The sequence below is a fragment of the Patiria miniata genome, unplaced genomic scaffold (genome assembly GCF_015706575.1).
Source record: "Patiria miniata isolate m_02_andy unplaced genomic scaffold, ASM1570657v1 HiC_scaffold_5, whole genome shotgun sequence".
Taxonomy (NCBI): Eukaryota; Metazoa; Echinodermata; class Asteroidea; order Valvatida; family Asterinidae; genus Patiria; species Patiria miniata.
Genome location: NW_024037072.1, coordinates 12,873,153 through 12,886,643, shown reverse-complemented (window position 1 = coordinate 12,886,643; position 13,491 = coordinate 12,873,153). Strand labels below are relative to the sequence as shown.

Below are 13,491 nucleotides of genomic sequence, written 5' to 3'. Positions count from 1 at the left end.
TAATCCCCAAATTCCGAATCATTCTCCAACGTGTCCTGGAATATGAGGACCACACTAAATGTATTGTATCTCCCTTCACTGCAAATGTCTCTAAATGGCCACACCTCCTTTCCCCATCCTTCCTTAGCTTGAACTACAATCTAAAGACAAACTCAATGTTCCCAATGTTCATTAACATCTCATTTAGGTTTCCAATTAAGGACATTCTCATGTAACCGGTGTCCGAATGGATTCGGTTTCTAATTGGCAATAAGGTGTGTCTGCTGTGTGACAAGTTTCGCCATGCCCTGTGGAAGATGTAGCCAACATGATGTAGTTTACTAAATTAGATCATATTAGGCTAGGGGATACCATGTAATTAATTATAGACCAGGGCACTATTTCACTGAGCTGTTAAGCAGACAAATATTGCTTGGCAAACTTTGTGTGATAAGCAAAACTCTGCCGAGTACCAGTCACAAGCAGTAAACATCATTGACATTTTTAGCTGGTAACCAGTAACTGCTAAGCAAATACGTTCTGTGCTTAGCTAAATGTTGAAGCTTTGCGCCTCCATAAAAGTGACCCTGATCCGATGATAATAATAGACCCTGATTTGTAGACCAGACAAATATCATGAAAGAATGAAATTATAAGGTGCTTGTACATTGACAAGAACTAATCAGAAATTTGCAAGATAAAAATGACTCTTAAAATCTTTGCATTCTAGATATCGCTGTTGAAAACACACTCTTACTTTGCACTCTGTACATAACAGTCTTTACTAGAAGATTTGTAGAACTTTGCACAGGTAGCTGCACAAAACGTTGATCATGAACAACGTACATGTATCTTAGCAAAAAAAAAAAAACTTTCAGTAATAGATTAGATTTCCTACAGCGATACATATTAAAAAATGTTACTGTACATTGATGAATGTCAATAATATGTTTGTTATTTTTTAAATTGCATTGGCCCTTGGCTGATTCCTTTAGCATTAATAGATTTATGACGGTTTGTACACTTACAAAAACTATTGAATTTTTTCATGTATTCTGCCTAGTGTTGTTGAACAGAGATATTGACAAATTGGGGAACCTCTAACATGTAGTACTAGATAGCCCTGCTGGTATAGAGCACCGAAACTGTAATCCGGAGGTTGCAGGTTCAGACCCCTCGCCATTCAGTATCTTTGTTCAACTTTATATTTTTTTTATGAAATTCTTTAAGGGTAGATCATTCGTCTGATACATGTACTAAGTCCGTCTTACATCTATGTACATTTTCCAGCTACTTTTCTGATAAAACTTGCAGATAACTTTATCATCTTTATTATACTCTATTCAATTCCAACAGGAGGTTTTTGTAAAGGATTTTGCGAGATTGAGGAAAGTAGAGCCCAGCCACTGCTTCTTTACATGGGGCTAGATGCTGAATTGGTTCAAGTTTGAGAACATGTGACACTGGGTTCATGTAGGGTACAGTGGTTGATTTTTGAGACTTTTGGAAGGTTCCTAGCCAGAAAAGAAAGGCCTGGGAGTCATCAAAGAATGAAAGAAAAAGTTGTTTTTATTCAGTTAAGTAGTCATTAGGATCGGCACAGCAGTCTTTTATTAATCCCTTTTTGGAATGGCCATGTTTAGCGCGAATTTGGACCTCGCACGGCTTTATTGTCATTATTCCTGAGTTCATTATCTTATGAATGAGGTCATTTTGCAAACCAGGTTTTGCAGTATTTTCATGGATATTCTGGTCTTCATGTCCCTTTTTTTCATTAAAGGAAGTTGTCATTTGCTTCCACGGCATTATATTTTTTTGGCAGATTCCTCGACACTAGTTTCTAGCAAATTAAATTAAGGTTATAGGGTTATATGTTAATTAACATGTCATATTCAACTCTGTTTATGGTTTGGTACACGGTTTTTTTTATGTTGATCTGTCACAGTGTTCGCTTTGAAAAGAAAAAAATGTAATGAATGACCAATCTTGCACCTCTCTATATACATGTACCTCATAACACTTATACACCTGTTTCTGTAACTGCACTTTCGAATTTTCGCTCTCATAGCATTTTCATTGTGTATCTAAATGTGTAGTGTGTAAAGGATTATTTCAATAAGCCACTTGCGTGTTAAATTTGAATAAAATCTGGAACGCTGACTTAATACAATGCTTTGCACGTTTTAACCTAGCATTCTCCCGACCAAAGAGACTGTTACTATATCACGTGATTCGGGGCAAGCCTTATGCCAGCAACCCCCAGCTCCGGCATGGTCTGGTGTCTGTGTGCCATTCTCACCCATTGTGAACGATGTATTGGTGCTGAGCGTCTCTTACGTAACTATGCAAGAGCTTGCCCCGAATCATGTGATTAGCAACAGTGTCTTTGGTCTGGAGAATTCACAGTTAAAATGTGCCAAGCATTCTGAGCAAGTCATTGTACCAGACGTTTTTCAAATGTAAATCCCAAAGGGTATAGGTTACACGCAAGTGGCTTATTGGTATGTACATGTACATGAAGCAATTTGTGTGATTTAAGTGTGAAATACATTATTTTATATTTCAATTTTAGTATGACAGGAACAGTTAGATAAGAAGTGATCTTAAAACTGCGGGTCTAGTGGCGAATCACCATGCCACTGATATTAAGCTAAAAGAGAAAACGACTTTGGATTTTTATTATGGCAATAATTTTTAACACAATAGTCAAGTTGTTTACATATTGATCCTTGTTCAGCAAAAAGCTATTATACACAATTAAAAGATACAAACTGTACTCATGCGGTGCATAGTTAGAAAATATTGCATCGGGTTTTGTGTTTGGATTAAAAAATTAATGTTTTTTTAAGAGTAGTTAGATTTTTTTCTCATTCTAAGGTTGTGGTAGGCCTACACGTTACCAGTTAAGAAAAACTCAGTGTTAGCACCTAGCCTTAGGGAGTTAAGTCTTGAAATAATTGTATGTAAATTGTGTATGTCTGGTGATCAGTGAACTAAATATTTGATTCAAAGTATTTATAAGCTTCTTTTAAAGGTGAGTTAATTAAAAGCAAAAAGAAATGTTTAATCAACAACTGTGCACACAGGAGATGCGGTTATTGGTGTCGTTTTCATTTTCGTATTAGGCTACTGAAAGTGTTTAATCTTAAAAAAAAAAAAAAAAAATACCGGAAAAAACAAAGTCCTGGTTGCAAGTATTGACTCGAATCGTTGATGTTGGAGGTCTAATTCGCATTAAATGTAGGGTCTATCGAATAAAATAGTTGTCTTTTTTTCCACGGGTTTTACGAGCGCCTGTGCTTCGCTTGATTATTATTTTAAAAACGCGTGAATGGAAAACTCTCACCATGTTCGTGGACTTTTATCCGTTGGGTTTGAGTCCCCTGTGTGTTGTCTGTCACCACAATGTCATTCGGAATCGTTTAAAAGTAGCGGTATCACATCCTTTGGTGAAGGGAACTCTGCTGCAACGCTAATACAAGTTTAATGTCCTGGTGGTCAGTCAACTTTGCTGCCGAGAAAGGGGCTCAAGGGCATGCAGTTGCCCACCAAAAAAAAAAGGTCGGAAATAAGCGCTCGAGCGTACACTGAATGCCGTATTTCCTCGACGAAGGAAATATTTCAACAAGCTAAAAAAAATCATCTTGAGTCCTGTATCTTTTTTTCAAAACAAGGAGGATTGTGGGATACCAATGCACATTGCGCAGTTTGTTTTGTAGCCCCTCCCCCACCCCGTCCGCGACATGCTTAACTTTTGACCAATCAGCGTCGGCCTTTTTTCAGTCAACAGGTGCAAACGTCGCAGCGGTCCGCTGTCAATATCGATCGTCTGCGTTCCGGAGTAAAGTTGAATTTTCGTTGGAATTGGTTTAGATTAGGTGACCCTTGTGATATGCATGCCGAACTAATGACACAAAAGAAACGCTGTCACAACTTTATTACAAAAAGGTCTTCCGTTTTCAGTCACACATCTAGATTGTGTTGCAGTATAGGATGTACAAAAGTTTACTTACACGACGGCTATTTGTTTCAGAATGAAGTTCGTTTGATTTGCTTTTGATTTTTTTTTAAATTAAAATATCAAGTCTAAATATTTGATAAAAAAGTGATTGTATTTGCAGTTTCATAAAGGTGCTGTTTGTCTACATTATCCAAATCATAAAAATGAAGTTCTTCAATTAGACATGATACGACATCTAAGAGCGGCAGTCCTATCATCTTCTTAGAATGACAGTTTCCCTGATATTGTATTCCTGCTGCACCCATCTCGAGTATCTTAGCTTTTGTTTGAACTATCTTTTCCCTTTTTTAAATTCTTTTTCGAAATATTAAGTTCATTTACTAAATTGCATTTTTTTAAAGCAGCTCAAATAATCCTCTGGAGCTGGACAAATTATCTTTGCGAAGTTTTTTTTTAATGGCCCTATACCTTAACCAAAAACCGTACTTTTCAAACAAATTTTAAAGAAATGTCTGAGCTATAAAACGAAACTGGTTTCATATGACATACGGACCTAGGCGTTTCGGACCTAAAATTGTAAAAGAATCGATACCTTGTAATCGTATCGTATACTAACTGACTGTAAATTGTCAAAAAAATGTAGTTCAGCAGTTTTGATGTGTAGCATCATTGATCATACAGGCAGTGGGAATTTATCCACGGCACTATAAGGGCAGGTTGTCGGCGGGTGACTCGGAGTATGGGACGGCCCCTCGTTGACTTGAAGTATCCGCTCACTAGATTCCTCTTCCAAATCATCTTCACTTTGCCCTTTGCTTTCTCTGTTATGTTTATAAATTGAAACAAAGAAACAAAGTTATTAAAAAGGAAAAAAAATATGGGCGTTGCTGGGATTTTTTTTTGTAGAGAGGGGCAAAGACCTCATCAGAAGCGTTGAAAAAGTCGCCGGCTGCGGAAAAATCGAAGGGGGGGGGGACATGGTTTGACGCCTGGAGGCGCTGTTCATAACCGTTTTAACGTATTTATGCACACACACACACACACACAAACAAAACGTATTTGGGTCCTTTCGGCAGTTCCTAAAAATTCCCCTACATATCTGATTGCTTTGTTCATGTTCTAGTTTCAATGTCCTACTTCCAATCTGCAATAACAACGTTCAGCTTAACTATTTTGGACACTCGGACTTCCTATAGCATCCATTTAGATTCGGCACACTCAGCTTTGTTAGCCGAGGAAAATCGTGACAAGTGGGGGAACATAATCTAAATTAGAACAAGACAGTCATGAATGTCGCGCACGCACGAAACTTTCCTCCGCTTGAAAACTCCAGCATTTCAGTTCTTTTAGCCTAAAATATAATTATCTGTTAAGTATCTGCATTGATTTGTAGAATCCGGAAAATAACGAGAATATGGACAATAACACGCTCTACAAACAGTAGGGCCATATACAGATACATGATAATCAGGATGATATTTTTTCAATTGATAGATTGTGCATGTTGAACGCTGGGTTGGGTTTAAAAGTTCACGCGGCCGAGGTAGTGTATAACTTTTGGCAACTGTTAACAAAATCCCGTCACATCAACTCAATGATGACAAACTTAGAAAAAAAATATCGCATCACTGATATCAGAGGAAGTTGCAATTACCCAGTCAGACATCACGCCGCAAGTGTTTTGCATGCTTAAAGTCTTTGCACTTCAGACTGGTGCCGGGAAGTCTGGTGACCACCTCTAACTTCTGCACATAGTTCATTATCCCCCAGAGTGCAACATGAGTTTGATTATCACGGTTCTATTTTTTTTTCCCGGAAAAATGACTCTCACATCGAAAACTAATTGACATTGCCTTCTCTCACAGGATCCTTGGCTTATAGACGTAAATTGGTTAAATTTCCTTCTAAATGGGTTCGTGTCTTTTCGCCAGAAATTTAATTAAGATTGCGTGCAATCCGAGTTTTGTCTAGAAGACTAGAACTACTGTCTATAACACGATTCGTGACGTTCCAGATATTACATGCTGGATACAGCCGAAATTATAACACCTCACCCACAGATTCTGTGTCTTGATTGGCCGAGAGCGAGTCACATGTTACTTTCTAATTTTGCTATCTTTCTGTGCAAGGCCCAAAGTACTATACTATTAGCAACCAAAGTACTATTTCCACGGCGTGGTATTTGTGTGCAAATGCATGCTGGTGTGCGCGTTGTGCGTATGTGCGTAGCGCGTATTATTCCAAAGAGAGCGCGCCGCAGACTTGGGTTCAAACATTTCGTGAAGGGTTAGTTTTTAAGAGAGAAATACATTTTCCACCAATTTTGTATTGAAATTGAAGTTTATTTCAACTGTGTTCAGATTTAAATAATGTAAAATATTAAAATCAAGCAGAATCTGTGGGTGAAGTGTTATAAAACAAATATTGAATGCTTTATCTCGTGGTGAAGTAAAACTAGCCTCCCTCGGTGATCCATGGACCATTCTATTTTCCCTCGGCTTCGCCTCGGGAAAATAGAATGGTCCATGGATCACCTCGGGAAGCTAGTTTTACTACACCACTCGAAGCATTCAATATTTGTATACTATGGGCGCAATTTTCGCAAAAAAAAAAGGGACAAGCATATTCTCTCGCAACTTCTTGTGCACGAGTGAAATGAAAGTAAATTCAATATTTGGTTTTGCAGGTAATGCAACTTAATAGCATAGCACAATTCTAATCATGTTGATCCGCGTGAAACGTCTTGAGTGAAGGCTATACGTTTTATATTGAACATCTCACCCGAAGGCAGATGAAGACGACTCGGGAAGCGGGAAGAGTAAGTTTGATGACATGGCGGAGCTTTGTGACGCAATGTTGTGATGTCTGAGAGCAGCTACTAAAACCTTGGATGTCTTCCCGATCTTGTTGAGGCGTCTTAGTGCCACTTCTTGCATCGTTTTTCTCATGGAGGGAAATTCTCTGAGAACCTGTTTGATAAATTGTACGAAATTGATTTCAAATTAGAGCTTTTGACTTATGTAATGCATCATTCAAATCCAATTACAAAACATGTAGGCAGCCATTACTGACATAATCTGGCAAATGGTAGACAAATTTTGATCAAATGTGGGGTATTTAATGTTCAGTTTCACTCGGAAGCAATAAGGTTAAACTGTGATTCAGATTACGGGAAGAACGATGGTGCATGGATTCCTTCGCCAGCTATTATACATCAGCCTTTTTATCATCTCCAGTGAGTCAAGATCTGTTATTACCACAATCATGCTGTTCAAAGGCATTGCATGGTTTTTCAAAGCAAGCCAGACGTATCTTTGGTAGTCTCTATCGTTTCTGAACTTTTTGTTAGCGTCTTGAGGGAGAATGGAAGGCAATCACTTGTCTGAGACCCTTTTTTTACCTTGTGGAAATTCTCCACGCCCAGTGAGAAGAGAGCGCAATAACCGTCGGTCCGTACACTAGCAACCCTGCGTTCCTCGGTCAAAAGACAGATTTCTGACCAAAATAAGAGAGAGAACTATTATTTTTAAAAGTCATATATTCGAATTCTGGCAAGTATTTAACGGTAACAATATTTTCTGTTATTCGCTATGAAAGCCACTGGGCTGTGGAGTGCCATGGCCTAGTGGTCTGGAGCATTGAATTTGTGGTCTGCAGGTAATTCTGCAGGTTGTGGGTTCGAGTCCAGCCTGGGGTTATGGTGTGTGTGCCCTTGGGCTAGGCGCTTTGTCACTCATTGCTTCTCTCCACCCAGGAGTAGATGGGTATCTGTGAGGGCAGAGTTGGTTACTGTGAGAGGTTGATTGCGGCCAAGAGCGCTGAAATGGCTGCCTACTATACCGGCCGTCTATGCTCCCCAGGGAGTTGAGAAGGTTTCAGTATGGTTTGCCCATTGAACAGGGGTAATAATAATTGTAAAGCGCTTTGATACCCCGTTTAAAAGCGCCATATAAATGCCCTTTATTATTATGAAAGACGAGAATCCACTTAATGATAATCAAGGATCATGAAATCAGTTTCAATATTTTTACAAACATGAAATAATAATTATGAAATTATGATTGAATGACCGACTGTTCGCATCTCCGATCTCAAACTTTGTATGTTAAGTCATCATTACGTAGTTTTCTGCTCTGCGATAAAATTTAAATCTTTTAGAAAAATACATTAGAATAATAATAACGTACAATAAAATAACGTCCGTATATTCACGTAGCCACAATGACGAAATTGAGATTCGATTTGAAAAACGGTAAAACAGCGCCATTTAATCATAACTGCAGGCTTTGATAATTATGTTAAAATCAACTTTTCAAAGTATGCGCACCTCCAAAGTACGATCCATCGCTCAATGTGGTGGCGATTTCCCCGTCTGACGTTATCACATCCACCACGCCTTGTTGAATGAAGAACATCCGATCCCCGAATGTGCCTTCCCTGATGATGTAGTCGCCTGGCTGAAAGACTTCGAACATGAGGAGGACCACCACACGAGTGACGAAGTTGGGATCAGCATTTTGGAAGAAGGGAACGCAGGCGACCAGGTCACGACAGTTGTAGTTGGCAACATCCTGCAGGAAAGAGGAGGGTTTCAACCGTTTGGTTTGTTTTGGAACCTCTGTGGAATTTCCACTTGTTGAGTGTTTTCGATTATATAGGCCTATATATTTTTTAAGTCGAAGCAAAAGAAATGTAAATCATAATAGAAGACGTTTAATAAGCCTCTGTACTGATGACGTCGCACTTTATTTACGTGTGTGCTTTCCTATGGTGCTCAGTGGACCGTGGGCCCCCACTGGCTCCATAGGAAAGTGCACATGTAAACAAAATGTGACGTCATCAGTACAGAGGCTTGTTGTAGATTTCTAATGCTGACTACTTTAAATCCATGAAACTCAGTTTACATAGAAAGACGTATACATAGGCCTATTTATTGTAATTTAGCTTGGTATTACTTTTACTTTTAATATGACTGTGCACAAAACAAGTATTTCAAGTTAGATTGATCACAGACCTCTTTAAGTTTGACCGAGATCTCACTGAATATAACCTCCTCGTTGAACATCTTGCCATGGTAACGGTAGTCATAGTAATCAGTGATGCGTTCCCTCATGTCGCTGGGCAACTTGCGGTAGGCCATGTACTCTTCCACTTGTTTCAACTGTATTGACAAATGTAATTAGAATTTAATAATTAATTGAATTACATGGCTATTCAAATTAATTCTTTTGGACGACGACACGTTGAAAAAAGATCGTAAAAAATGATATCGAGTGGAAAAATGCTTATTTCTTATACAAACTTCAAATAAGTGAGGTAGAATTTGGAGAATTATTTGGAATCTATAAGTGGTTATTGAAAGCTGTTAGATTTGATCTTATTTTATCATATTTAACCCTTTATATTGATTGGTACATTCCACTAACCTTTTCTCGGTACTGCCTACTGGACGAGTCCATTGACTGGATGAGGTTGGTAGCATGACCGATGAAGAGCGCGAAGCAGGATGCTCCAATGATCATACTAAACATTGTGAGCCAGAGATCGGTCATACTTTGTGGCGGGAAACGTCCATAGCCGATGCACAGCATGTGCGACATTGCTTTGAACAAGGCCCACGTGTACTGTTCCCACCAACCGGCGTGCTGATTCGAAAATAACGTGAGACCAAAAAAGAACGACTTGACTGACAAACTTGCCCACAGACATATCGTCACCGACGCCACGAAGTAACACTCCACGTGTTAAACCATATTTTTTTTTGGTTTCAGTTTGTTACATTTTTAAACATTATTCATCAAGGCCTACCATTGCACAAAGTATCAAAGCTTCAAGAGCTTAATAAGTACGCTAATAATCCATGGTAACTTTTGCGCGAAAGCGACAATTTTCGTTTTCACTCAAGTTCCATTTACCATTGTAATGCATGGCGCGCACTCTGCTCAAGTGCGAGCATGAAACGTTTTCACGAAGTAACACTCTGCTTGTTTGAGATCACGCGCTCTGATCTCCGTTTCCACGAAGTAACACTCTACTGGTGTTGTAATACATTGAAGGGCGCTACGTCGTGAAAACGAAAATTTACAGTTTCGCAGCTTTTTTTGGTTTCACGAACTAGCACTAACCTTTTTTTCCTCTTATTTCTTGTATTTTTAATATACAAACGGGTCAAAAACAGCAAATTTAATAACATCAATACATCAAGTGTCCACAACGAGAAACCAAACTGAAAATACTCTGCAGTTTTGACGCAAAGTGTTGGTATAGAATGCGTTCAACTTTAGATGCCGTTTTCTCCGATTGCTAGTTTTTACTGGTAGGTCTATGTACATGAGTGTTACTTCGTGGTGTCGGTGATGTACACACAAGCAAAACAAAAACTTACTCTGAAAATGCCGGACATAAAGTCCGACAGATGATCGGCCATTGTGAATAAAGAAAAGACCCATTTTGTAACTTGGAGCTTCAATCTTCCTTATGTTTCGATGGAATGTTGCAAATCTTACTCAGCTATGTAGTTCGCATTATAGCCTTGAAGATTGTTTGTATTCACCAAATTGCTATATTTTGTTAACTTTTGTTAACTGAATGCTTCGTTTGTAACTGCGTTTAGAGGTAATGGCGACGTTATATCGACTTCAATATAGCCGACGACGATGGAGTCAGTTTTTACATTCTTGACAATGGAATTATGTTCCTCTATAAATAAATGACGTCAGTAATCAAAATATGGCAAATCATTCTTGGTAATCTTGACCACGCTCACCTCTAGGTCGTTGATGCTGACCCAGCTATCTTGAGGAAATTCCTGCAGCATCGGCACAAGAAACTGGAGGCATCCGTTCCAATGACTGACGAGTATCATGATACCGATGAGGTTAACAATGCGAATCACGGCACCTGCTACGTTGAACACCTGACAGGTCAAGGAAGAATGATGATTATTAAGACTAGCGGTCACGTTGTCAAATCAATGGATGTCTTCCGTATGGAGCACATCAAAGCAAGAAGGCCTATGACAGTCCGGGTAGATTACTCCATCAGCCAACATTACTGCATGTTTCAGCGGTGTTGTAGTCGAATTCATCACAATGCCTCACAAGTCCACCACAAACCTCCCAGTACCAAGCATAATCTGAATGTGAGCTAATTACAAATACAGCCTTTTACCTGTTCCCATTGTCGAACGAATCGCATCAGCCTCGAAAGACGCAGCAACCGAACAAGACTAAGAAGCTTGGCCAGTCGGAAGATACGGAAAGCTTTGGAGACTTCGTAAAGTTTGTTATCATTTCCGCCGTCGATGGCTAGAAAGATGCAGTCCATGGGGATGGAGGAGACAAAATCCACGGTGAACCAACTCTTCAGGTAGTGAATTGCAATTTTCTTGGGTTCCAGTATCACCTTCCGAGAATAAACAAAACAAATATTGGTAAGTGTGTCCCAGTTGTCTATTATCATTCATCACGCGTTCATGGCGTCTGGGTGCCATACTTTGAACCGTTGGTCAACGATAATAATTCTCTGGAAACCGATATCGATCATGTTTGGAAAGTTTCAAATGTTTAACAAAAGGAAACCTAAACAAACCTTCCAAACTGAACATATATAAAAAACACAATTTATTTTCAGGTCGGTCGTCTTTCTCTTACGCCTTCACAACTCCAATTCGGGTGATCCCGAGGATTATGTACACCAGAAAACTCACTAAATTTTGATGGTCTGAAATTTGTAATTTTGCACCTGTTCAGCAGTGTTGAGGTCCATGTAGCCAGTTCTGAGATTGATGATGACATCAAGGATGAAGAGAGAATCCGAGGCACAGTTGAAAGTTGACCAGCTCTGGCTCAGCTTCTCTTGGTAGAAGAAGGCAATGATGACAGGGAGGGTCACCAAGTTGGCTATTAGCAGCAAGACCATTATTAGATCCCAGTAAAACCTGCAACAAGAATTGACACAGTATTTCACAACGGAAACTTATTTTTTTTGTAGTGAAAAGAGTGAACTACATGTACATGTAATGGTACAATCATTCTTTGAGAGAACATAATGTAAGTTATGTGTTGGGAATTATCAGATTTTTGTTGAGAAAGACAACGTATTGGAGATCCAAACTGTCCGTGTGTACAAATGTATTTGTTTTTGTTTCTGTTTTGTGTTTGTCCGTTCAAGGCATCTCGCCACAAACCTAGGCTTCCAGAAGATGCCTCCATACCTTTTTATATTTTCACCTTTTTGACAAATAATTTGTTGATTTATGTACTTAATCGTGTATTCTATGCTTGTATTTATCATTTTGTTATGGAAATAAATGTGAGTTTTGAATTGAATTGAATTGAATTGAATTTGAACTGAGATCCAATTCCAAATGATGCTACTGGTGGGATTCAAACCTGTCCACAGGAGATGGTGCAGAACGGAGTTCTAAAAGGCTCTATAATAATGCTTACCATGATTTGTTTTTAAACCAGATTTCAAGAAGACTGAGTAGACCGATTTGTTTTTTTGGGACTTCAGGAACTTGCAGGATGTAGGGCCTAGTGCAGTTAAAACTTGTGAAAGCGAAAAGCGGAAGAGGGAGTCTTACTTGAATGCACTGCACGGATGAACGATGAGAAATCCAGCTGCCTTCAATCTCTTCTTTTCGATCTGTAATCCCTTTTTGCTCCCAAAAAGCTTCATGGAGAGCCGGTTGTCAGTCGGCTGCAGCATCTGCCACAGCCGACGGCGTATGAACGTGTTCTTCATGCCGGACAGACCGTCACTTTCCTTGCGCGGCTGGGGTATCCCAAGAAGTGACAGACTCGCCTTGATGGATTCTTTACTGTTCTCCCTAGATCTTTCCTCACTACTTCCTTCATCCATGTTTTCAATATCGAACACTACGTGCCCTGGACCGTTCTCTCCCCCATCTCCCGACTTGGGTCCATCATGTCTGATGGAAGATTTGAGACCCGAAGAACTGACCTTAGAAGGATCTGATGAGGTTGAGGAAATTTGCTCCTCGACAGTCGGCAACTGATGTTGCGTTGAGTGTTCATCTGGCGATCTGACTGAGCCATTGGTGTTATCCCCCGTCGGTGGTGTCTGCATCACCTTGTTCGACCGCAGAGGTGGTAGGGGTTTATGATCGCCGACATTCATTTTCCCGCCGTTGGTGGGGGCGTTATTGACGGGCAAATTATCGGCACCGCCCTGCAGCGGCTGACCGCCAACTTGGGCTCCATCCGTCCGGTCCGAATAATGCGTTCAAAGGTGACTGTGCGCATAAAACATCATGAAAACGCACGTATCTAGGGACACGCGCGTCCACAGATACGCGCTGTGCCTGTGCGTGAGTATTATTTATCGAGTCCACGTCACAAAACTTCTGAAAACGTCACAATAAATTAGCATAATTAAGAGTACTGAGCTTCATCTATCATCGTCTATTCGCACTAAAAATCCAAACACTGAGGCTAAATGATAATTCCCAGTTATTGTTGGAGCAATTAAATAAATAAATTGAACTGTAGGCCCTTTCGGCATAAAACCTTGAAATACGAGGCAAT

The 13,491-nt window shown here is 39.7% G+C and overlaps 1 protein-coding gene across 1 annotated transcript; it reads right to left on the bottom strand.

Annotated features, from left to right (window-relative positions):
- Positions 1-3,927: 3,927 nt before the first annotated feature.
- Positions 3,928-13,084, bottom strand: LOC119741943 (potassium/sodium hyperpolarization-activated cyclic nucleotide-gated channel 1-like). The gene is made up of 10 exons (XM_038217905.1): positions 12,528-13,084; positions 11,684-11,879; positions 11,111-11,344; positions 10,707-10,856; positions 9,367-9,585; positions 8,955-9,101; positions 8,268-8,511; positions 7,341-7,435; positions 6,722-6,909; positions 3,928-4,761 (listed from the first exon to the last, which is right to left on the bottom strand). The coding sequence occupies exons 1-10, from the start codon at positions 13,082-13,084 to the stop codon at positions 4,614-4,616; spliced, it is 2,178 nt and encodes a 725-aa protein (XP_038073833.1). The 3' UTR covers positions 3,928-4,613.
- Positions 13,085-13,491: the final 407 nt, after the last annotated feature.

Coding starts and splice junctions, on each gene's coding strand:
- LOC119741943 (XM_038217905.1), bottom strand. CDS start 13,084: ATGAATGTCGGCGATCATAAACCCCTACCACCTCTGCGGTCGAACAAG. Junction 11,345..11,683: donor ACCTCAACACTGCTGAACAG/GTGCAAAATTAC, acceptor TATTCTCGGAAG/GTGATACTGGAACCCAAGAA. Junction 7,436..8,267: donor CGATGGATCGTACTTTGGAG/GTGCGCATACTT, acceptor TATTTTGGTCAG/AAATCTGTCTTTTGACCGAG.